The sequence below is a fragment of the Pempheris klunzingeri genome, chromosome 8 (assembly GCF_042242105.1).
Source record: "Pempheris klunzingeri isolate RE-2024b chromosome 8, fPemKlu1.hap1, whole genome shotgun sequence".
Lineage (NCBI taxonomy): Eukaryota > Metazoa > Chordata > Actinopteri > Acropomatiformes > Pempheridae > Pempheris > Pempheris klunzingeri.
This window is the reverse complement of record NC_092019.1, coordinates 25,596,378-25,622,263: the sequence shown is the minus strand read 5'-3', so window position 1 is coordinate 25,622,263 and position 25,886 is coordinate 25,596,378. Positions and strand designations below refer to the sequence as shown.

The 25,886-nt window shown below is 43.6% G+C and overlaps 3 protein-coding genes across 3 annotated transcripts; 2 read left to right on the top strand and 1 right to left on the bottom strand.

Annotated features, from left to right (window-relative positions):
- Nucleotides 1-6,048: 6,048 nt before the first annotated feature.
- hormad1 (HORMA domain containing 1) lies at nucleotides 6,049-13,542 on the bottom strand. Its single transcript, XM_070834913.1, has 15 exons — nucleotides 13,525-13,542; nucleotides 12,296-12,440; nucleotides 12,126-12,189; nucleotides 11,658-11,694; nucleotides 11,450-11,470; nucleotides 11,221-11,247; nucleotides 11,031-11,098; nucleotides 10,356-10,504; nucleotides 9,953-10,110; nucleotides 9,647-9,715; nucleotides 9,431-9,491; nucleotides 8,986-9,038; nucleotides 7,312-7,395; nucleotides 6,641-6,694; nucleotides 6,049-6,376 (listed from the first exon to the last, which is right to left on the bottom strand). Exons 1-15 carry the CDS (start codon nucleotides 13,540-13,542, stop codon nucleotides 6,281-6,283), a joined length of 1,104 nt encoding a protein of 367 aa, XP_070691014.1. The 3' UTR covers nucleotides 6,049-6,280.
- A 732-nt stretch (nucleotides 13,543-14,274) lies between these two features.
- Nucleotides 14,275-22,678, top strand: ensab (endosulfine alpha b). The gene is made up of 3 exons (XM_070835128.1): nucleotides 14,275-14,460; nucleotides 17,074-17,196; nucleotides 18,950-22,678. The coding sequence occupies exons 1-3, from the start codon at nucleotides 14,404-14,406 to the stop codon at nucleotides 19,118-19,120; spliced, it is 351 nt and encodes a 116-aa protein (XP_070691229.1). The 5' UTR covers nucleotides 14,275-14,403; the 3' UTR covers nucleotides 19,121-22,678.
- An 800-nt stretch (nucleotides 22,679-23,478) lies between these two features.
- Nucleotides 23,479-25,589, top strand: mcl1b (MCL1 apoptosis regulator, BCL2 family member b). The gene is made up of 3 exons (XM_070835568.1): nucleotides 23,479-24,104; nucleotides 24,370-24,620; nucleotides 24,792-25,589. Exons 1-3 carry the CDS (start codon nucleotides 23,609-23,611, stop codon nucleotides 24,906-24,908), a joined length of 864 nt encoding a protein of 287 aa, XP_070691669.1. The 5' UTR covers nucleotides 23,479-23,608; the 3' UTR covers nucleotides 24,909-25,589.
- The last annotated feature ends 297 nt before the right edge of the window (nucleotides 25,590-25,886 follow it).

Below are 25,886 nucleotides of genomic sequence, written 5' to 3'. Positions count from 1 at the left end.
TATCCACTCCAGTAATATCTTATTTATTTGCCCAAGGCATTGCATAATGTGGGAGCCTATTTCTTATTTAATTTTGGCCAAGCTGATGATAAAATGTTACTGTTTCGTATGTTTACCATTTTTGTAGGCTCTTCATGGACACAGCATAACCTTCTAAAGTTAGAGCCATATTGGTTGGAGACCTCTCTGCTTTCCTTTTTTTCTGTGCACTTCTGGTGGTTAGGAGCGGACGCCGAGCCTGTTGGGAAAAGGTGAGGTTATGCTAGGTTAGTGGAGATGCACCAATCAGAATTTCACACTTTTCCAGTCATTTATTAGGTTGTGTAGTGATGTGGCTGAGGAGACCGCTCAGTGTGTGAATTCTGATTAAACCACCCACCACAGTGCTGTTTAATCTCAAATACTTCATGTTACAGAGACGTACTTAAAGTCTTACTCCACATATTTTGTCCAGTAGCAGTTAAATCTTTGGAACAAAAAAATAATAATTTGCATATTAATAGATTTTGGAGGGAGAATCTTCTAGGCAACCTAGGCAGTCGGACTTTTTTTGTGGAGAACTGTGTGAGACTGAAATGATTATTTAAATCATTTTTAATGTCTGGAGGATAGCGTTCTGATTTGAAGCCAGGTTATCAGGCACTTCAGGCTGAAGCTGCTGAAGGTTGCTGAACAGTTGTAGGTTCGGCTGTGTGGACGACCTCTGCCTCAGAGTCACACCCGGGCAGGGGTATCGATACCATATCACAGGAAAGCACATCATGACATATCACATTATTGATTCTTTGTCACACCCCTTTAGTAATTAGGGTTGAAGACTCAAGAGAAAATTGAACATTTGCGCCTCTTAATGGTCGTTCCTGTTCCTGTTCTGACACACTGTGAATATTCTCTCTCTCTAGAATTTCATCCCAGTTCTGACAAGTTTTCATGTTTTTTTTATTGTTAACAGCGGTGGGAGCTGTCATGTGAGACGCTTACTTATATATTAGTTCTCAACCCCCTCAAAAATTGCATCTCAACCTGGTGTACGACTTATTTACCTAGTCCTCACACTTCTGCAGTGCCCGATGTTCCTGATGTGGTTTCTTTCCTTGGACTATTTGTTCAAAATAGCAATTACTGTACATTATCACTCCAGTTCAAGAAGAAACAGCAGAAAGGTAGAGAAACTGCTAAGGTAACTACATTCCCCAAAAAGCCCTCAGCGTACTCTAACAGAAAAAACACCCCCCTACATTTAAGCGCTGTTGTGCAACTCTTACAAATGACTTCATTAATACTTAACGACTGGTTCACTTGCTTTAGTGTTAAAAACCTAAAATTATGATTCATGCCTCCAGCTCTGGCAGTGTTCACCATAATAATTTCTTTGTCCGTTTTCTGCGTTTTTCAGAAACTACAGAAAATTCACCCATTTACCACGATCAATACGGAGTCGGAGGGAAAAAAATCCACCACAGATGCCTGAAAAGCTGATGCTGGAGGTTAAGTGTTCCTGAGCGCTCAGAGGTGTGTGTGCTAAAAAAAAAAAAAAAAAAAAGCATAAAGCACTGAAATGATCTATGTCCGTAAGCACCTCCGTGTGCTTTGCTGGCACTCTTGATGAGTTGTCGCTGTGATTGGGTGGAAAAACAAGTCTAAGTGATGTGGGCCCCTCCAGTCACCTGACCATCACTGCGGCGTGTCTGCCATTGCTGGCCCCCAGCTTGCCCGAGTCTGCATGGCATGGCGACGTATTGCGCAGGTATACAGCAGTCAGTAGTTATTCATCATCCATAATGTTAACGATTACAGCATGTCGATAGCAAACCCAGGAGTTAAATGAGTTTGTGCACTCAGCTACGCCTGCACCTCGGCGGTTCAAGGTCACTCCCTCCCGTCCCTGACAGGAGGGATGATTCCCGCGCCAGGCTGCAAACACACACATCTTGTCTCAAGGTCAAGTGTGCCACTATTTAGAACAAATAGATACATAAAACACTCAATCTTGTGGGTGGGTTAAGTATGGGCCAAGACCTTGGGCTGGGATAAAGTTTGCCGGCAGCTCGTATATTTCGTCCTGTACTTGTATTTCAGCTTGACACTTTGTCACCCCACACCTCATCCCCTCTTACCTGCTTTAACGTTTTGAAGTCCCTCTTATGTGACTGAACGTAAAAAGTTAGCATTGATTTTTGTCATGTAAGAGCTCACCGGAGTGCAATGTGGACAAATCTGGAGCGTCTCAGGATGACAAACTGTGTTTATCATTCAGCCCGGTGGCCAGCTGAATTTAGACTCTGCAGCCTCCTTTAAGCTGCTCTGTCAAACATACCATGACCAAAGCTGCTATTCACCTATGGATGGGTGAAAAAACAAAAACACAGAGGGCCTTTGTGTCTGAGCAAGAGCAGGACAAGGCTCGGGCGCGTGGCGAGAGGATACACTTGATTTGGAGTCAGTTAGCAGCTCATGCCTATCGTAATGGACAATGGGGCAAGGGCAAGTGTCTCCCTCCCCTTAGCTTTCCTCTCTCCCTCTCCCTGTCTCTTGGCGTGCCTCCCCCAGGAGACACGAGCCGGGGGCTGGGCGCTCTGATGGCCAAGCGTGACATTTAAACCCCTGCCCTCCGGTAGCTTCAGGGGGGCTTTGTGGAGGAGATGGGGGGGGGTTCAGAGAGGTCCATCTGAGCACGGAGAAAGAAAAAAGAGGGTACGGACAGAGGCTCAACCTATAAACCCCCTATCCTTCGATGCACAGGAACCCCCCCCACCACCCCCTCCCACCCCCGCATCCCCTCCACCCTCCCCTGCTTCCCCCTGCAGAAATCCTCAGTGTGTCAGTGCGGTGGGGGCCCCATTGTGCGCGGGCCTGCTGCTGAAGAAAAGGGCCCTTTGGTGGTAAACAATTCAGCTGTCCACTCTGATCACAATGGGGGCACATCCCATTGCTTTGAGCATCTGTTTCGGGTAGGTATCGGTCCCCTCGCCACTCTGCAGCGCTGACCATACATACCCAGTGAGCGACTAAATCCCTGAATCTGCTGGCCCACTACCACCTGCTCTCAGCCTCCCCTTCTTTTATCATTCCTTATTCGGATCAATACTGTTGACTCCACCGCAGTGTCTCTCAAAAGACAAGTTGAATAGCCTCGTGTTGGCTGTTTAGTGGGATCGCATGCTTCTTAAATTGTGTACAGTGAGGAGGCCAACTGTACGAGCTGATTAAGGCATGCAGAGAGAAGATGCCTTTCTGTCATGACACAAGGCAGCAGGAGTTATCTAAGGGGAGGGGGGGGCTCGCTCTTCCAGCTCATTCCATGGCTGCTTATCGCCCCCCTGTGGCTGTTTGGGATATTCCCCTCCAAACTGTACATCCATCCGCTGCTGTGATAAAAAGGTTCTTACTGTCTTTGTGATCCCACGGCAGCTAAAACTTCCCCTGTGGAGACTGCCTCCCTTCAAATTATAGATCTGCATTGAACGGTAAAGGCACAGTATTTTAATTCTCTTGTTAAAATTGATTCTTTCATTTTTTTTCTCCTTTATTTATTTTATTCTTTTTTTTACACACTTTTTATGTGTCTTTTTATTTCGCCTCGTGTTTTTTTTTATATGCCTTTTATGTCTTATGGACAGAGCTTTAAACTGGCTTGTTGTTAAAGAGGTGGGACACAAGTGTCCGAAGTAAAAGTATTCATTATGCAGTATTTTTTTATTATTAGTAGTATTATTTTCAGATATCAGATATTTAATTATTCCATAAATATTATTATTATTATTATTATATTAAAATAATATAATTATTTTGATGTTGTGATGGAGACAAGTCTTTTAATCAGTATCAATACATTATACTTTATTTATACTAGACAGGTACCACAACATACTGTGTAAGTCAAAGCCGTGATCTGCCCAGTAACTAAAGCTGCCAAATAAATGTAGTGGAATAAAATGTACAATATTTTCCTATGAAATGCCGTGAAGCAATGCAGAATAAAAGGAAAAAAACTCAACCAAAAGAACCTCAAAATGCAGCACATAAGTCCTTAATCACTTTTAACCTCCGGGAACCTTCAGTGTGCTGCTATTCTAAGTGGTGTATAAAACAGCTTAAGAATGTTTCATCCTCTTCAGCATTTATTAAACACATCTGAATTATCTTAATTACGACTGCAGTTTTCCCAGAAAATATTTGAATGACATACTTTGTGGATTTCCTCCATCACCTCCGCCCACTGCCTGATTCCAAAGGGTTAACAGTGAGCAGGGTACTCTGCTGGGGAAGCGCTAATCAGCACGGAAACATTTGCTGCCCTTCTGGCAAGGTCAAAGGGGTCAGGGTCCCTGGGCTGGATGTCCACTCCATCCCTCGCTCCTCCCCCTCCTAGTGTAAAGCCCAGCCCCCCCTTGGGGCCTATAGGCCCTGCAGGCACAATCACTGCATGGCGACTATAGGCTCACAGAAGCTGGCTTTAATCTATGTGGAGCCCTGGGATGGACTGCGGCTGTCTGTCCATCAGTCTGTCAGTGCGTCTTGCCTTGACCGTACCTCAGCGGCCCTGGACCGAAGCTATCAACGTCGCCAGGCTGAACCCACATTTCTGATTGGTCTTCAGAAGCGTCCAGCAGGCCCCTCCTGCTGTTTGGTCAGCTGATTGATCTGTTAACACTGGCCGCCGGACGTGTGTCCCTGAATTTAATTTCAGAATTCATTTCTGGGAGACGTGTGTGTACAGACATGATGCGGAGTCCCAGGTTCCGAGTGAAGGATTGAGGGTGGAGGCGAAATAAAATTGCAATTTAGATTCCTTTCCTCCTTCCATCGTTGGATATTTGGAGCATGTTTGACAGGAACACTGGCCGACCCTTAAAACATGTTTTTGTGTTGTTTTTATGACTGTGATGAATAGAGGATGGATGGGTGATATTCAAGTCTTTGTGCCTCTAAGCGTCTCATCTCCAAGGGTTACAGAGGAGACTAATTCTCAATATGTGTAAATTCCAGTTTCCATATATTTTTCCTTTCCATGCCACTGGATACAGTTTGCCTTTTGGGCACAATTTATTAGTAGTATATAGCAGTAGAGTTCATTTCTGTGATACAGTGTCGTTGCAATGTTCTATAGCAGAGATGCTGCATATTGGCAATACATGACTACACCTGCAAAGGTACCGTGCTTCCACCACTCATCAATACTCTGAGAACGCCCTGCCATCAAAATAATAAAAAGTGTTGAGAAATGCTGTGAGGTTAGGTAACCCAGATTCATTTCACAGCTCATAAAGCGTGTCGATGCGTTGCTGTGTGGGTATTGTCCACCGTGGCCCATTCTGCTTTGCACTTCTCTGTTATCAGAAGTACCCATAAAATACACCGAGACAATGAAATAAATGTGGTGGTCAAGACAATGCTCGTGTTAGGAAGTGAGGGCTGATTTGATGGAGTCTCTTTCTCTCTCCCCCCTCTGGCCTGCTGCAGACACCGAGAGGTGGGGGCTGCTTGGATATGCATCACAAAGGCTTCCTGCAGTATTGATCCGCAGTGGGTTAAGGCAGTCTATCAGCAAATGTCCCTCTCTCTGGGAAAAACAATAGGAGATTAAAAACACACAGCTTGCCGGGCGGGAGGCTGCTGATGGGCCCTTATCTGGGCCCAAAGGTCACTGTGTACAGATATAATCCACTTTCACTTAACAGCTTCATTTAAGGCACCTCACATGCAAATGGTGGCATTTCTGGGTCTATTCAAGATGGAGGTTTATTTTTCAGGAGGCAGGCAAAGTTGAACTTCTGTTCCCAGAGGCAGAGCGGGAGGTTTTTTACTGCCACGAATCTGAAACTGTGAAGGACGACTGCATTTCCTTTTTTCAAGACACAAGCACAGGTGTCCTATCTATCTATCTATCTATCTATCTATCTATCTATCTATCTATCTATCTGGCTGATAAAAAACATGACGTGTCATACACTGCAGCACCACATTGGAAGCATTTTTGTGTTTTATTCCAGTATGAAAAAGGTGCTCTGTAAACAAGTGGCTCAGAATGGTAGCAGTAAAACGAACAGAACACAAAGTCCAGCATTTTCATTTGTAAATATGTAAATTGTCCCCATTTTTTGCAGTGCATTCCGATAAACTGAAGGGAAAACATACAGTTGTATCACAACCCACGATGAACACTAAAAGGAGTGGACTCCCCTTTAAAAACAGTTACGCAACTGGTTGTCATCAAAACTGAAATTTAAAAAAACACCCGTGTGAGTCAAAGCGGCGGTGTTAGCAGTGGGGTGGACGGTCAGAAGCGCTCTTTGGGTTCGCTGAATTTGCGTTTCTTCTTGGGCGCGGAGGTGGACGGCGTTTCCTGGCTGTCTGGGATGTCGTACTGAGAAACCTGAAGACATCAGAAGGTATGGCCAGCTGAAACGAGCAGCCCTCCTGCACATTTGTTTTATCACCCTCATTTAAAAATGCTGGTGTCTTTTTGTCAGCTGAAGCCAACTTGTTTGATGAGCTGATCGTACTCTTCCATGACACGCGGAGTGAGCAGTGCTTTGTTATTTCTAGATTCTATGTGAAGCATTTTATTATTATTATTGTTCATATTAGGCAAGGATCGGATCAGAGTTGATAGATGCTGTAAGGATGAGCTTCTCACCGTTTTGTCCTTCATGGGTGTCGGGTTCTTGTTGTTCACAGTCAGGTTTGTCTCCTGTCCACACACACACACACACACACACACACACACAGCTGTCACCAGAGAACAATCTGCTGTACTAATGGGCTCCTTTATTTTTAATTTCCGTGTTGATTTCTAATTTTCAACATATTTTTAACCAGCGTTTTCATATTAAATAAATATTTCCTTTCTTAAACTTCTTTTCCAACAAATGGCACATTCCTGAACCAAGTGGACAGTATTTCTGAAGAATGATATTCACTATTCCATCTGCTCTAACTGACCACTGTGCTGTTTAAACACAACAGCCAGGTTGTAGGCATCCAATGCATCTAAACGTGCCAAGTGATTTACAATGACCAGACAGAGCTCCTTCTTAATAGAGAAAACTCTAGATAGGAATTCTGACTGACCCCGATAATAAAACACTCTTCTTACTTATAGGTCAAAATACTGCAAACCCAGAGGAGCGTCATGGGTACGATCAGTCTAACTGGTGCTCAGTCCTACAGAGAAATATTCTCCTGACTGTTTCATTAACAAAGCAGAGAGACCGGAGAGAGAAGATGCTTTCAGCTTGAAGAGGTCGTCTAGCTGTGACCGTGTGAGGGGAGAATTGGTGGCTGTTGAGTTTTGAGAGGCGCACTAACCGTTGTGGACTTGATGATCCGTCCACTCCTGGTCCTCTTCAGGCCCACCTCCATGTCTGAGGTCCTCTTCACCAGCGCGTCCATCTGAGAGAGGACAGATGGACCGTAAACGCCACTGGCCATTCAGTGCGCTCTCCTCGGTGTATGCACAAAGCAGTTTTCAGACTGCTAAGAAACCCTAAACCTGTTTCTCAATGAAACACTGACACTTTAAATAAGTGAAACAGCTTTGAAAAGATTTTCTTTGCATTGCAATTGTGTCTCTGCTCCTGTCAGTTGTTAGGAAAAAACTAAGAATGCAACAAACGAGTGATGCATCCTCAGCATACCCTGCTGCAATATGTCCTTCCACCTCTTAACAAAAGCATTATTCCTCTTTTCTCATCTGTTAGGCTGCACATTTACTTGCTGTTGATTAGGAAATGTTTTTCTTTTGCTTTATTATTTTAAATTCGTCAACATAGATTTCCACTTGACAGAGAACAATGACAAATAAAAATGAAAGTATTAGTGTATCTTAATCTATAACTCTTGCCCTCTGCAGCAGAAGTGTGAAATGGTTTAATGCAGGGGTGTCCAAACTATGGCCCGCGGGCCAACTGCGGCCCGTGGTCCAATTTTCATTGGCCCGCAGGAAATTCTAAAAATGTATTGTAATACGGCCCACACATGGAACCTGCGCTGGACTGTGTTGTACTTCTTAGTCTCACCACTAGGTGGAGTAACTGTCTTAAACGAGGCAGCTTCTCTATAAAATGAGTAATAGAAGAAGAAATGTGCTACAGGTGACCCAAAATGGCCGAATTAAGGAAACGTAAGAGAGCATGTGAGTGTAGAAAGTTTGAGACGCGGTGTGCGATGAGAGCTCAGCTGATAACTAATGAAGATCACTTTAGCATTATGGAGGAGCTGCTTGATGTTAGCAGTCTAAAGAGCACCACGATGGGTGAGGATGTTTTTGAAGCTGTGCCAGGTGCAGTTGGCATGATGGGACTTAAATGGGACGAGCTGTGTGGAGGTACGACGGATGGAGCTCCAGCTGGGACAGGCCAGCACAAAGGAATCTACGGTGTCCGCCGAGGAGCAAGAAAGTGGAGGTAAGGCTGTTGATTCGAGCACCAGGGCTCTAGCACAGACTATTTCAAGCTTCCCTCTCTGACGGTGATGCTGGTGCTGGGGGGCTGCTCTACCATTCCCATGTGCTCTGGCTGAGTCGTGGCTCTGTGCTGCAGCGGTTTTATTCCCTGAGATCAGAAATGGACCAGCTTTGAAGAGAGAAGGACCTCTTCATGAGCTCAGTGATCCTCTCTGGTTGACATGTTTAGTGGATCTCACTGATCACCTGAACAAGAGCCTACAGGGCAAAGACCAGCTTGTACCACAACTAATAAATGAAAGCCCACTAATGGAAGGGCTGAATCATATTCAGTTATCAAGCAGAATTTACCTACATTTGATTGAATTTGCCAACTTTAATCCACTAGAGCTGAGGCGATACACATCACCTCTAGTGGATTAAAGTTAGCAGCATAGCTCACTTCTAGTGAGTGGCCCAGCCCTTTGGATGTTTGTCTGTGTGTGGCCCTCAGGGAAAAAAGTTTGGACACCCCTGGTTTAATGTGTTGTTTAATGCTCACAGATTGTTGGGATCAGTGGAATTAATGTTGCACCTACCTCTGAAGCTTCCTCACAGCTCTCGATCTTCTCATAGCGGCTCATCTGGATCTCTATAGTTCATAAAGAAAGAAGGTGGTGCTGCTCATAAAGTTTCACCAGTCTGCTCCAGTGATCTCAGTGATTCTTTCTGCATTAGGAGGATCTCTGTGAGTTTAACCTGAAGGAGAACTGCCACGTTCTAACATCGTCGTGCAGAATGTCTCAGTAAAATAATATAAAATCAACACTTTCACAATATTCCTAACAACATATGTTAAAATTCTTTTTTAAGGACCTGATGATAACTTATACACTTCACTCTAGTCGTGTTTAGGAACTGGATGTTCCAAACTGAAAAGCTTGTTTTTAACCTCCTGCAGTTATTCTGGAGAAATTATAGGCCAAAGTGACCCCTGCAAAAGTTATTATGTACACAGCCGAGGAGAACTGGGAGAGGATTTACCAGTGTTGTCCAAGTCAGTGTCCTCGTTGTCAGGCTTCTTCTCCTGTTCGACCACATGACTCTAAATATTAAAACACACACACACACACACACACACACACACTGACTTGTATGTCTGACATGTAGCCTCAGCTGCATTTACAACATTTGTGTGTTTAAGCCCCTTCATGACTATATGACTTTGGTGATCATTTTGCCCTGCTGAGTGTAAACAACCTTCGACAGGACGTCCTCCTCCTCCATCTTAAGAACCCACTTCTCGGTCACATGAACACTCTCCTCCACCTGCAGTAGTTTAGCAACAAGCACAGCTGTCAATTAACGCTCACAGAAAGTGCTGACTGCAGTCAACATTGTTGTTTCAGAGACAAAGGTCGAAACTGTGTCCACTAAAGACAAAAGAAAACAAGGACTTAAATACGCTCTACGTATTGATTAAAGCACATAGAAAAGGTTTAGATAGAGTTTCACATATACAGGCTTTTATTTCTGTCCGTCTGTCTCATGCTTCCTTTCATTCACCTGCTCCAGTCTCTGTCGCTCTGTGGCCATGTCCAGCTTCAGAGTGTGGAAGGGAGTGGCCACCTCGCCCATGTTCAGTTTCACCGGCTCCCGTTCGAACTCCATGGTGTCCCCGTCAGCCTCCTTGAAACCTGGTGGTTGGTAGTCCTGAGGAGTGACTGGAAAACAGACGACAACAGAGGGAGACGGAGAAAGAAGCAGTGAGACTGAGAAATGTTTAATATAAAAGCTACTATCAAAGCTTGGAGAGTGAGACAGTTCATGTACTCATGACAACATAAAACAAATAAATCTAGTTGTTGGAATATTAGACATGTACAACACTTTAATTGATGATGCATCTGATAAATGATGCACTAGATTCATAATTCCTTCATAACTATGTTGTGTTTGTGTGTGTTACCATTGTCATAGTAAGCCAACTTCATGTTGAGGCAGACATTGTCTGGCAGTGGACCCAGGTTCTGCATCAGAGTGTAGAGCTTCCTCACCAGCAGGATGCTGGCCTTCTTAGTGTTGCCGCAAGACATCGACACCTTGTTGTTGTTGTTGCTGATGAAAAAAGGAAACGGGATGAGAAATGAACACAAACCATCAGCTCAGTGCTGCTTAAATGTAACTGCTCTGTCGGTCACTTGGCCAGATAACCACTACCGTAACTGGTCCAGTTCAGCATATTAAGGTTTTTGGCACGATGAGGTGAACCAGCCAGTGTGATGCTGGACGAGGAAAAGCTGTCTCACTACAGAGGTGCTAAGGTGGAGGTTGATGGCGGGAGAGACTGAAAGTACTGTGATGTTTAAGTGTTGCTGCGAGTCCAGCTTGCTGAATTAAATATTAAACTTTTTCAGTGCTGCCAGGATACAGGATTTATGGCAAATTATCTTTTGAAACATTACTTATTTCAAACTATAGTTATAGCAGCTAAGCTACAAGTTTCCAAGTTGAGTCACAATTAGATAAACTTCCTGGTATGTGCGTGTAAAGCCAACTTATGGATGATTCATGCTTATGTTTGCCTTTTGTTTGTGTCCTGCATTGGTATGAGGTTTATTTGTTGTCTTGTGAAAGATCTTACCTTTCAAAGTCCATCTGCGCTCCTTTTGCAGTGTACTGGATCCTAAACTGGTAAAACTCAGTTACTTTCTGAAAGACAAGACAGGTGCTGCACATGAAATAACCAATAATCACGTTAACAGCTAGTCATCTGTACAGTAGCTGAACATAACTAAACATCAACTATAGCAAGAAGACAACCTGCACATTACCTGGGGGTTCTCTGGGTCAGTGTAGATCTAAAAAGGGGCCAAATGGACAAAACATGAGCAATATGAATATTTTGGGAGAGAACTAGATGCTACACAACATCAGCAAAAGGTATTCTCAACAAGTGAGCATAGGTAGGTTTATATTCTTAGATCGGTAGATTGCTCACCCCACATGTATCACAATTCAATGTTCAAAAAACACATACGACAGTTTAAAACAAATACTCACAGACATGATAACTGTCCGCAGCTGGCGGGGAAAGAATAAGTAAAAAACAAGTACAACAGTCATTTAGACTACAAATGATATTATGAGACACCGTAAAAATGTAAGGAACAACCTTCTTATGTTCGTTTATGTGGTCTAATTCATAATGACTCAATCAGAGGTACAAAACAAATCTTCTGACTGGTGGAAAAGATACAATATGACTTACATACTTCTTCTGAATGGCCTCAAAGCATCCCTGCATCCTGTGAGAGTTAAAACAAGTTTTTTTTCTATATATCTAATTATCAATGAACATGTAATTATCACTATGGCTGTTATGATATGGTAGACTGTGGTTAGGGGTGTAAAACTCAGGGGAATAAAATAGGGATATAGATGCAAACCTTTTAAACCTAGTGTTAGTTAGTTAATTAGTATTAGTCATATCTGAGTAGAAGGAAAAAAGCTATTTTTGTGTTAGTTGATGGAGCACTAGGGAACTTTCATAAGAACATTCCACAAGTCATACCACCAAAGATTTAAAAAATAAATCTCCTGTCTGCCCCTCCCTTTGAAGAAAACTAACAAGTGGTCAAAACATGAACGTACAGCTTGTGTGTTAAGAGAACAGGACACCCAAAATGCTGTTTTACTTGTGACCCTGATTAATGAGAGTGGCTATGTTGTAACTAACCATTGAACTATCTGACTGGCGCCAGGACAGCTGCGCTCCTCTCGAAGAATCATCACTTTCTGATCTGCGGGGAGAAAAAAAGAGGAGGTTAGAATCTTCCTTGAAACATTTCCAAATGACAAATAAACCTTGATATTTGCAGATATATAAGTTTCTATGTGTAATCGAACCTTCAACATATTTATTCCCGTAGGCTTTCTCTGGGAAAAGGCCCCGCAGGTATGTGATGCCAGACACTGCAATGGCCAGAAGCTTCTTTATAACAACCAAGGACTGCTGCTCTGACAGAACCTGATTAGGCAACAGCTGAGTATCCTGTAGGAGCAAAACAAATTAACCTGATACCGAGTACAGCTTACTCCTCACAGTAAACACAGACACTAATGAGCAAACAGCTACATTTGAATGAATGAGCCGAAAACATACAGTATTTTATAACATAAAAAACAGATTTCAGTGAAAATCTGCCAATTTAAGAGAAATACAACATTTTAGCAAAATATTAATGACGGAATTTTTTGACGATTAGATGTAGATGACAGTAGCAGAGGGCAGCATGGTGGTTGGCACAACTGCCTCACAGCAAGAGGGTTCCCTGTCTGAAACTGCTGGTAATTAGCAGTTTTAACCTGGGGCCTTTCTGTGTGGAGTTTGCATGTTCTTTTCTTCGGGTGCTCCGGCTCGCTCCCACAGTCAAAGACGTGCAGGTTAGGTTCGTTTGAGAGTCTAAAGTGCTCATAGGTGTGAATGTGAGCGTGAATAGTTGTCTGTCTGTATGTGTTGGCCCTGTGACTGGCTGGCGGCTAGTCCAGGGTGTACCCTGCCTCTCGCCCAAAGTCAGCTGGGATTAGTTCCAGCCTCCCCGCGACCCTTAAGGATAAGCGGCATGGCCAGTGGATGGATGGACGGATGAAAATTGTAGGCTATTTGAGCAAACAATTAAAAATTAAAAGAGCCAGTCCTGATGTTAGGAAACCCATCTTATGTAAAGATGCAACCAGAACATACCAGACAAGTCTTCCTTTCACCACCAACCCACTGTAGCTTATGATGATGTGTTTTGTATCTAAAATCTGAATCTGCAAAGTAATTAACACAAACACTCAACCTAATGCGGGACAGTAGAGTGTAGATTAATGGAAATACCATGAGAACTAATCTGGAGTACAAGTGCCTCAAAATTGTAGCACATGACTGAATGTACTCATTTTGCTTTCAGTAACTAAAGTTATTGTTTCAAACAGTGAGAAAACACTGCATAGATAGTCTAAAGCTGTAAGTTCTAACTCTGTGTTCTGCTTGTAGCTAACACTAACCAGCTATCGCTAACTGTGACCTCCAGTAAACCTACAGTAGTTCATGTAAGTCAGCTCAGTCATTTTACCTGTGAAGTTCTCACTTGTTGTACACATGCCATGGCTGTGGTGGGACAGCACGAAAAGCTGAAAAGAACAGAGAAATAATGAGAAGGACCAGCAAGATACCACTGTCATTACAACTACAACCAGTGAGCTGACGTGTTAGCTAACTTTAGCTAATTATCCTGATACATTAAACAGCTTAAGCTTCTGTGCTGTTGCTGGCCTAGCCTGTTGATAATGAGCCTGTACTTACATGGTAACAACAAAAGAATATTCCACCAAAACAAGATAATTCAATCAGTTTTTCAAAGTTCTTGAAACAAGCTAAGCTAACGTGTTAATAAATCAACCGTTCCCGCTGATTGTTTGATTGACGGGCAGCAACGCAATCAACAAGTAGCCAATCACAAAGCAGGTTGCTTGTTCTAGGTGTATAACAAAACACAATTTAATGGTGATGACAACGATCCTCTTGTTGAACTGGTTTTTCATATATGGATATAAAAAGGAATGAATTAAACAAAAAGCATATTGCACAAATAAAACTGTATATCGTGTGTGTTGATCAGGTGCTTTGTGTTATGCAGTGCGGCCCCCGCATCGCCCCCAGTCTTCATTTTGTAAAATCATTGGCCGACGTGGTGTCAATCACACAGAATAGGGCCGTTAAAGACATCCCATTGGCTCTATGTCAACATTCACTGCTCGCCTATTCGTTACTGTATATGTCAATCACACGTAGACCCCTCCCATCCAGTGGTGATGTCACATCTCGTTACGCCATTTTTGTTGGGGAGCAGTCTTGTCCAGAAACGGAGGATTAGATCCAGTACAGGTACATCAAACGGTACCTCGCATATCCATCTCTTTGAGTTGTCTGGCAAACGGGACACTTGTTTGTCTATCACACTCACACCATGTCGTCAGAAAACGTGGACTCGGACACTCAGGTCGACTACGAGGACGAAAAACAGGTGGGTTCCTGACTGCTCTGTGGATGTTGTTGGCTAACCACCGAGCATGCTAGCTTGAAGTGGCTAACACCAGCTAGCACAAGTGAAGTGTGTATGCTCAGCGCTGCACCATGGCAGGGAGGACTCCTGGAACACACGCAGGGTAATGATAAGCTGTTCTTTTTGCTTAAGAAGGGGTTTATCGCAGCTGTCTCACCTTACAGAGCACCTTGCTTGTGTGTCACTTTGTTTTGTCCCTTGACTTGTGTCATTGGCTGGACACTCTACGGCAGCTCGGGCCTCATTGGTCTGTTCTGGAGGGGCTAACAACATGCCACGGAGAGCCGACAGTCTTCAAATACAGACATAACTTTGCGATTGCACTCCCATGCACCGAGAGAATCCAACAGAAGTCGTCGTCCTGACTCGCACATGGCTTGAGATTGCTGATGGTCTCCTCCTGACAGTGACAACAACTGCAGTGTGACAACGCTTCCGCATTTCCACACGGTGCCACAATAACAGTGGCGATGTGCACATAGTTCAATACTCGGATCAATGCTTTATCTAAGATTTGCTGACATCAGTCTGGGTCAGACTATGTATCAGGAGTGATGTGTTGTTTCCAGCTTTCTGTTGGTGGTTTCTGCTGCTGACGTTTGCTGATGTTTGATATTATATATCAACAATCTATTATTTGTACAAAATGCATGTCAGAGTGTAGGATTGTCCTCATGGTGGAATACACAGCGATTCAAAGGCAGATTCAAATATTGACATCGTGCCAAGCCCTTACATGCACCTGTTTGGCTTCACTGCAGGTTAGAAGTTTCAAGTTGACACTTCTGTTGACAAACCAGTTGGTTTTTATGATTAAGCTTGGATGTGTGCTAAAATACCTGAAGGCATTATATAGTGGTAGGTGGGGCTTACACCACATTACTCATGTAGTCACTGTAGTCACACTTAAATCAGCTCTGTAATATAAAGGACACTAAAACCCACTGAACTAAAAGCATAGCGCTGCTTAAAGCCATTTAACTTGTTGCAAAAAGTTTGTGAAGATACAAATGTATCAAGAAGACTTATGCATTACATTTTTGAGATTCTTTAATTAGATTTAACAGTCTGAGTGAATGACCTCACCCACTTAAGTGTGATACAACTTTAATGAAGCAGATACATCTATATGTTGAGGTAATGTGTTGGAAATGTTAACTGAAACTTTGACGCTGGGGATTTTAAGAGTTCTGCATATAAAAGTTAGAAACTAGTGGTTGCACGAATGCGTCGCCCTGCATTGGCGCCGAATATAGTAGCTCATAAATTTCTCGTCATGGACCCAATTGAATCAGCACACTTGGTGCCATACGTCTCCCCTCCTCCTGAGGGAATCTGTTCATCGGCTTCTGTGTCCTGAGTCACATTTTATCCCTGCCCCAGCAAGCTTTGCAGGCTGAGTGCACTATCATGTCTGCACAGTGGAAGTAGGTCTACACTATGCTGCTCCAGGTTTATGTGCAGGGAGTGCTTAAATGGCATTTGGAGTTCATCCGCATTAATCCTGTGTGCACTTTACACTTACTGTTTTCCTCAGATAGTTTAACATGCTGTAAAAACACTTGATCCACACTGTGCACACAAACAAGGTGTGTCCTGTTGGCCCAAATTACCTGCTTCAGAATCTAGCTGCCAGGGACTTGAATGTATCTGAGCAGTTTGGCTTGTGTTAGTCAGTGCCAGCAGCACAAATACTGTCTGCACACATTTCCACTTCAGGTTTCTGTAACCCTTTGCAGGTGTTGTGAGAGCCAGTTTATTGTCTCTTGACATCAATTTCTAGATTTTTTTTTCTTTAAAAAACACACACAACCAGGGAAGTCACGTGAAGACAAAATGGAATTGTGACAGTAAACGTTGTTATTTATGGCAGCCAGAGCGTGACCCCTACAAGAAGAAGAAAATAGGTTTGTTATGTCTACATCACCTGAAAATGTTTTCTTATCATTTACATTTGCCTTTAATTGTATCACAACTTGTGCTTATTCCAGTTTGGAATATTTAATTGCTTTATAATATTTGTTTACCATAAGAGGATTTGCTGAACTTGTATAGAGCTTTAGCTTTAGCAGATGCATGCATGAGGCTCTTTGTACAAAGTCCCTCTAAACATGAATCCCAAAGCGGCCTTTAGTTGTTTGTTATCAACATAAGTTTACAATCATTTAGACCATTTTTTAGATCTCAGGCATGATGGTGGAATTAGAGACTGTAGCAGAAGAACTTTCATACTGTGACTCATGCTATCATAAAGTATCTTCACTTCCCATTAGTCATCGTCACTAGTTTTTAGCCCTATCCACAGCGGAGATTTTCAAGAGCAGTTTTAGTGTTTTTGAAGAGTGAAGCGGCCATGTTTACTTCAGTAGTCTTAAGTGCAGGAATTCAGCTGTTTTTGTAGAAGCTGCAGCATTTTTGGAATTGTAGGGTGACCATAAATGAGCGCCTGTCACACAAGCAGCTGTTCCAGTCCTGCTTAAATTTTCCTGAAGATGTATCGGCTGACATTTTGACCAGGCCATGTTTTTTTTGCAAAAGAGGAGTGTTTATGTCAGTTTATCCCTGCCTCCACAGGACTCCCAGGAGAAGAATGCAAACCCGGTGAAGGCAGAGGAGGCCAAGCTGAAGGCCAAGTACCCCGGCCTGGGCCAGAAGCCAGGCGGCTCGGACTTCCTGATGAAGAGACTACAGAAAGGGGTAAGTGACCAACCTCTGCTGACATTGTCAGAGAGGAGAACAGTGAGGAGACAGGACTGTGTCTCATTTAAAAAAAGTGAGATTTGATCCCCATAGCAGGCATGTGTCTGTCAGCAACCGCCTGAATCTCTGCTCCTTCATACATAACTTGCTGCATGTTCTGTGAATTCTAAAGATCCTTGATCGCATCAATGACGCTGAAAAATCAACATGAAAAACTTTGGAAAAGCTGCTACTTGCAACATATCCTGCACTTAATTTTCCTATAAATTGTCACGTTACATTAAGATGTTTTGCCTCTGTCATCTAAAACATGACTGGTGAACATTATGTGTCCCTCACAACCAAACAGTAGGGGTTTCTATCTAGAACTGCCATTTTTCAGTCCATTCAGCAGTCCTCTGGGGCTGAACCCATTGAAGCAGAGAGAGAAATAATTTCTCCAACGACTGAACCTCAGTACACCAGAAGGCAATGCAGCCACATTGGTGGCATTTGAAATACAACAGCTTGTTTGATGGATTATTTGTATTTGTAATTAGAACAGGAGGGCAGAGAACACAAAGGCATCATTGTCTCTCCTCTCTCATCTGGAAAAACTGTTGCCTTCTCCACCTACACGTCCTGTGTATGTTACAGAGAACTTCGACCTCTGGAGATGGGTGAAAATCATTCTGGGAAATCACTGACTGGAGTAGGAGTAGCTGAGGCAGGCTGAGGGGAAAGCTAAAAAGTAAATTGCAGTGCTTAATCATAAGATAACTCCCAGAATGGACATCATCAGAGTGAGGATATCAAAGAGTCAGAGAATCTGAGAGTGGAGTTTTCCCTTATTCTTTAGTATTTTTACGTTTGACAATGCTCAATCCAACACTTACCTTGATCTTTCCATTAAAAAGAGAACTACTTGAATCCTGTCATCTTTTGTCACTAGCTGTGAAAAGATTCCCTCCTAATAAGATTCCAAATTAAGAGATGGGGAACAAAATTCATCTTCCGAGATCAAAATATAAAAAATACACTCCGGGGACTTTCATAATATAGAGATGTAAACAACTTTGAAACATAACAACTTACTTGGACTACTTTTGTGCATTCTTGTACGAGTCCACAGTGGAAGAAGAGAACAGGAAAAACTGCATGTGACAATGCTTTGTTAAAACGTTTCAAGTGGCTGTAAGATGCTACAGTATTTGTCTCATTTTCTCCCGGCTTCCCTGTTCTTCTCATTTTTTCTAATAATAATTAAGTCTATTTATGTAGAATTTATTAACCCAGAGATTACAGAAGGCTTTACAAGGAAAAAAGACACTGAAAAAAGAGAAACATACATGTTGTACAGCCTGTTTTTAATACGTACGTGAGTATAAAAGACACATTAATCCAAATTTAATAAGAGTCTTATTGAATAAGATCTGAATGACGGTGTGTTTTGGGAGAAGGCGATTGGTTTGCGGGCACCACAAGCCTCAGACTAACAAGTCCAGTATGAAAAGCACGCACCAGGCCTAGCTCAAACTCCTGATGCCTCATATCCACATCCACATAGACTGTGGATTTTGTCCTCCGTCTTACATTGAGAGTGCATGAGGAGGGCTCCTCCATAGGGTCAGTAGGGACAGGAGGAACAGTATCAGGGACTGCTAACTCTTTGAGGGTACATATGGGCATGTGAGTATTGTTGTGACACATTTCTGTCTGATTGAATCAGTAAGCTGCTGTGAGCACTTCCTGTCTGTTTTTTTCCACACAGCAAAAGTACTTTGACTCGGGCGACTACAACATGGCCAAGGCCAAGATGAAGAACAAGCAGCTCCCCGTGGCGGGGCCCGACAAGAACCTGGTGACAGGCGACCACATTCCCACGCCGCAGGACCTGCCCCAGAGGAAGTCCTCCTTGGTGACCAGCAAACTAGCCGGCTAGCCTCCACCATCCAAGAAGCACCCTTACCCCCCTGGGGTTCCCGGCAAACGCCCTCCTCCTCCTCACCCGTGTCCCCAATATGTCCACCCCCTCCCCTCTCTTCCCTTTTCATCCCCAGGCACCACTGGCTTTAACATGTCGGGCAGAGTTGTATAAGTTAAAACTCCATTTGCTTGTATGTGGGTGGGGCGGGGTGGGAGGGATGGAGGCTCAGTGGCCTGTGAGGTCACGGCCTTCTCTGCCTTCCCACCATGCACAGCTCTGCCCCCTCTGCGCACTCTGCTCTACCGCCTCCCTTATGTCTTGGTTTTCGGTGTTCCAAGATGCATCACAGTAGGTGTGTGTCATCGGGCAGGGGTTGGATGGGGTGAGTTAATGCACTTTGTAGTCTGTATAGTATGCTCTGTTCTTTTTTGCATCCTAAATGACACCAAAATAATGTGTGTAAGGGAGTTAGGAACCATGATCGCAGTGCGCTCTCTGATCTTTATGTTCCCTATCTGTGCTGGTGGCTGGCTTCGGCGGGAGGGGTTGGAAGATACATGTGAATACTTGCATACCAAATCTGTGCGGGCAGCTGCCTAGCTTAAGAGTTCTTTATCACTCACTGACACAATATTGGGAAACTGGGGAAGCGAACGGAGGCTTCCTTTCAGCTCATCCCTCGGTCACTTTTCATTGAACAAAACCCGAGATCATCTGCCGCAGCTCAGCCAAAAGGATTTGAAACGCTGTTTTTATTCCCTCCCTCTGCTCATGTTGCTTTAATTCTTGACTCCCTTCGCTCCTGTTCTCTATAAATATGCTGCATGATTGTAACATGTAACAAAACAGAAATTGAACATGTTTTTTTAACGGGAGTGGGGCATCTGCTTTGTGATAGAAAGTATCCAAACAAACACACGAGCCCTAAAAACGTCCGCAGTCACATTTCCTTCCCTCCTTTCCTGTTTGCTGTCCTGACAATCCATGTACACAAGCTCCAGTGAGGGGCCCAGGGCAAGAGCCAGCTGAGTATATCCTTGTATTATTTTTAATGGCTGGGAACCCTGCCAATCTCTGAGTTCGGGCTTAGTTTGGTTGCTGTTGATTTGCATCAAGACGTGTGTTTACTATGAGTCTAAAAGATTTGTGGGGGGATCGAAGCACCTTGCATAGAGTATATGCTTCTGTAATTAATTCTCAAACAAGCACGTAATTCATGGTAAGCTTAGCGCTTTGAGGACCAGACCAGCTAACATGCCTGAGATAAATGGTAGTGCTAAATCGACTCACTTGGGATTACATCCTGGGATTTCTGGCTTAAATTCTATGCTTCACCAGCTGAGCCAAATTTTACACTGAGCTATCAGGCCCAGAGACTGTGGGTACCCTTGTCTTTCCAAAGCGACTCTTCGCATCGACTCATCCAGCTCATGTTATGAAGCGATGACTTGGCTCACGGTGTGTTGAAATGACAGTGATGTGACCACCATCCAGGTACCTAACCTTCCTGTCATCTTGTAGACACACCGCTTAAAGTTAGCGTTCAGTGTCACGTGTAAACATGGATTTTAACACGACTCCTACATCCGATCACTTAAAGTCCCATTGACGAGGCAAAAGTAACCACAGTCGTAGCCTTCACAGTTGCGTCCCACAATGGCACATTGTTTTCAGTCATTTGGGACCGAACAAAAGAATGAATCTTGTTGTAGCTAATTGTTTAAGCTAAAATAGTTTTTTTTGTGGGAGATTTCTTTCTTGATGTTTTAACACTCTCAGAATCTAGATCACAGTCAGACGTAGAGGTTCTCTTGACATCTTGCCTTCTTTGCCAATTCACATTGTGATACACTAACTGTAGTAACGGAGTACTACTTCTTCACTTCCCTAAAATCTTAGCTGGAGTATAGACCTACTTCTACTCCCAGTGCCCCGTAGAACGTTTTTCCTCTCCAAACTGACACGCTACACAGACTGATCTTTGATCTCAGGGGTGTCAGAGGGTAAACAGCAGGCAACTTGATAACCACAGGTGTCAGTCCAGCTCCCAAGATCGTCATTGCGGGCTTAAAGTGGGACACTGCATGCCTGCAGGGTACACTCACTCCAACACTTGGCAAAGCAGAGAGAGATTTTATAACACACGGTGAGGGGGCAAAGTGTGAGCCTATGCTCTGCGCTCTAGTTCCACCTGTTGATGTGGTTCGACCTCTGAAAGAGGTGAACAACACCATAAACAACCTTGCAGACTTTGAATGCGTGCCGTCCACACCTTCAAGAATCTGAACTGGATGCCGGCGCTCACTGAGAATCAGCCTCCTTGTATAATACTGCTTCAGGGAACCCTCACAAACGCACACTCCACCATGTAGGCTAGGTGATAGGGTGCATGCACCATCACAATCTCAACCTCACTTGTTTTTCACTGAGACTTCAAAACGTGTCAAATTTGCAGTGGGCGAAAGAGAACTGACCTGTACGTATGTGCTTGTTGTGGTGTTGTATGAATGCACTGCTTTTCTCTGTTCCAGCCATTGTAAATAGTCTTCGTCAGGAAGGGATTTTTGTGTTGTTTCCCACCTGCTTTTCACTCTTTCATAGCCTGAGCTATTTTCTGATTCAATGGTTCCTCTCTCCTTTCAGTCAAACACTACTTCTGCTCTATCTTATTGAATTGCAGAGGCTATGTGAATCTGTATCATATGAAAATATGTGTAAATGCTGCTGATTCAAAGACAAATCTAAGAGATGATACCCTGTAAAGAACACCTGTCCTCGATTCTACCAGTCCAGCTCTCTTCTCCCCAAGTATCTCTGTGTCAGAGTCCTCTAGCTCCTGTGGCAAAGTCCATTCAGTTGACACTGTGGTAAACCTCAATGTAAATTCTACCACAAAATTGTAATGGTGCATTGTTGAATTTGATCCAACGTTTGGTCCAGCCAGAGCTTAAAAGAAAAGTCTGCAACGTTTATTGTCACTTTGACTGACATGAACTGACCATTCAGCATCATATTGTCTTTAAAGGCCTGCAGTTTCCTGCTGGAAGAAGTAAAGAAAGCTAAAATAAATGGGTGAATAAGCTACAAACATGTTCAATGAAACAGCAGCGGACAGGAGTTCTCGAATGCTACTTGATGTTTGGCTTTGCACGGAGCAGTTTAGCGAGAGGAAATAGCAGGGTATGTTTGAAACCCAACACACAGGGTGTCTCTCGTTCAGCTATGATAAACACGTGCCAGAATGTATAAAGAAATGACAGGCTGTGTGCTCTGAAGTACTTTTGTGCTGCTTTTACCTTATCTGTTTCTTGTTGTTTTGCAAGTAAATGTTTCTTTTTTTTCATGTGTTCTCTTATTGCATAACTAGTATATTTCATCCTGGCCCAAGATAACTGCAGGGAAATCAGAGGCACCCTCGCTTCCAAGGAAAAAAGGGTTTACACGATAAAGAGGATGACTGGAGAACACAGGAATGATTTTAAGACAGTACAGGAGTACTTGGAATGTTTCAGTTGTGTGGGAGTAGGTGAGAGGATTTTTGTCAGTATTTGAAATAAACTTTTACATTAATAAGATTTCCTAATTGATTTTCATTTCTGCACGGTCTCTGCTCTGGTTACTTCTACCAGTGATGTATTTGTTGGTAGCTACATGCTCAGGCCTGCACACATGGACTCCAAAGCTCAAGTGTAAAAGGTTGAATCTTCTGCAAGAGGCCTTTGGCCACTAGGGGGAAGCACAGTCATTTATTTCTGACAGGCCACCCTCTGAGGACAGGAAGTTGGTTTTCTTGAAACAAAACATAGAAACGTTTACATGTGTAAGAAAGAACCACGGCTCTAAATGTATAAGACTGGGACGACAGAAACCCCGTTGGAATTAAAGTTGAGGAAATGTGTCAGTACATCATCGTAAAATGAAGGTTATCTGTACTAATGTACAGGTCAGTGATAAATTCTATATATTTGTCATTTTTAATAATATTCTTGTGAACGTTCGGAGTAGTGGTTCTACATATCTTTATTGTTGATGCAATGGAAGAAAAACACAAATAAGACGTTCCTGTATTTGTCCCACAGCGGGGAAATTCACTAATAACCCACAAATCAGCCACAGTGTGCGACCCTCCTGTTTTTGTTTTTTTTTTCCAGCCTCCCACCCATCACGACCCTCCGCCGAGCTCTTGTCACATTAGTTCATTAGTTGGAAACAAACCTAAACAAACAAAAAGCAAACCAATTCAAAATTACGTTTTTTTTGAGGAAGTGACTGTTTTCATGACGTACGTGCGTATTTACGTAACATGTGACGTTCATCGTCCACTTAAAAACCCAGACCTGCCTGTCATCGCTTCACTTCCGTTTTTTAGCGGAGCGTCGCCATGTAGTAGTGCGCGTTAGGGCAAGGCTAGCTTTTTGTTTCTCACAGACTAGCTTCAACTCTTTTACTCTTCTTTTACGTACTCAAGCCAGCGTGAGCTTGATTTCCGGGCTAACAATCCAAATGAATATCATTCCGACGAAACGGGCTGCGTTCAACTTAACGACCGGAGTCATGAGCTATATCCTTCCTCAAAATGGAGTCGTGGAGGGATCCATGCACTACGGCACGGGAGATTCGTCCCCGCAATTTGCGGTGGGCTCTTCAATAGACACTCAAAACGGGAACGTCGGTCCCATCGATGCCCCCAAACGGCCCAAGAACCTGGGAGTGAACTCCACTAACGGGTATGCGACAAAAAGCCTTCGGGAGGACGACGACGCCATCGCGGACAGCTCGCTGCCGTGCACCCCGGAGATGCAGTCGGACAGTGAGCTCGACGTCTCCAGTTGTCCAGCAGGGGACTTAGTCTTGGAGAGCGATACGAGGCAACTCATTAGCCGCTTCCTGAGGGACTCTACGGGACTTTCTAAATCGCAATGGAATGAAAGCAAAGAACTCTCGACAATGAAAAGAGTTGTGCAGGACGTTTTGGAGAAACACAGATACGCATACAATGGTAGGTAGTGAAGAGGCTAGCATAGGCTTTACCTGCTGTTACAGGCTGAGCTGTTTGGAAGTGCTGTGGGGGCCATTTTACTCTCACAAGAACTACAAGGAAGCTATACTTCAGTTAGGCTCAGTCAGCAGTCATACATTTCTAATTAACTTCAATGGACAGAGGGTGTAGGAAGAGTGAATGACCTCAGAAATGCTGTTTTCTAATGTACAGGAAGGATCTAACCATGACTTTTTATTTATTTATTTATTTTTGTTATTTGAAGGTATGATCAACAAACTGTCACTGGACGAGAGAGGGGACGACACGAGGTTTGTCAGCGCGGTAGCAAAGAGCCTCTTCGCAGACGGAACCACCAACTGGGGTCGTATTGCCAGCCTGGTGGCCTTCGGGGCAGTGGTGTCTCAGTACCTGAAGGAGCGGGGCAGGGAGAACTGTGTGGATCTGGTGGGACAGGAGATCTCCACGTACCTGCTGTCTGCCCAGCGGGACTGGCTGGTCAAAAACAACTCCTGGGTGAGTTATGACTGCTGGTTGAATCACAGGATGTAGGAGGGGGGGAAAATTCCACTGGTTGCATAACTGCTGTCATTGTGTAAGAAAGCCTTACACGTCCAGTGAACACACGTCTTGCTTTAGATCTCATTTGAATGGTGTTTTTATTTTTATTTTTTTCTCTCTTCCCAGGATGGCTTTGTTGAGTTCTTTCGAGTTGCAGACCCAGAGTCCACGGTGAGGAACACACTCATGGCCTTTGCTGGATTTGCTGGCATCGGGGCAACACTGGCCCTGTTGATCAGGTGAATTTCTTGGACACTCAGAGACTTACTATTAACATCCTCCAGTTTGGATTTGGCACAAAGGACATCTCTCTCTTGGGCGCCCTTCCACCCCCAACTGAATAAGTGAAATATTTGCTGTTGATGTAAAGGGCCTCTTTGCTGTCTTTACAGTCAACCTTTAAACAACAAGGTTTTATTTAATTTTGAAAGATTTATTTTTCTAGTGTAAATGTGTTCCTATGCAAATTAAACTGGTTTTGGGCAGTCAGTTGACCTGATTTTTGCTTGATTGTTTGTTGTTCATAATAATATAACGATCCCCTTGTGGTAAAGGAGAACCAGCCCCAGGCCAAAGCAGGGAGGGAAAGCTTCATTTTTTTCCCCCATGTCATGCAGTCATGAAGCCCATTTCCATTGAACCCATTCATGATCCCTGGACTCCTTTTGTATGGACACTTCAGCCATGTGGGTGGAGGAGGGGGGGTCTATTTGCATGAGTGTAGGTCTACTTCCCTGTTATGAAAATGTTGGATCTGTGCTGGGAGACGAAAACCACATGCAGGACTTTTGAGCGACCAGTCTGCTGGACATCATGCACAAGAACAGTTCCTCTCTGAGAGAGAGAGCAGACTGGTTGATAGCGGGGATCCAGCTGTAAGCTAACATCTGTATAGGTTGAAATAAAAAAAATCTATATAATTCACATGGTTTGACCTGTTTTGATATGGTCTCTCTGTTAACGTAATTTTGCAAAAGCAGAAGATGGGTTGTATCCACACTCTTCCTGCTTCTGTTGTGTTGAAATGAATCGCCTCGCTTTGAACTAATTTTCACGCCTCCGCTCTTGATTTTTTTTTTTTTTATTCACACCACAACCCAAGAAAGGGCAAGACCTGCTGTTTCCTAGAAATTTGAGACTGACAGCGCCTCCATCACTCCGAGCACTCAGCTGCATCCGCAGGTTTGCACGCTGCAGTGGTAGTGTGTTGATATCTGCACA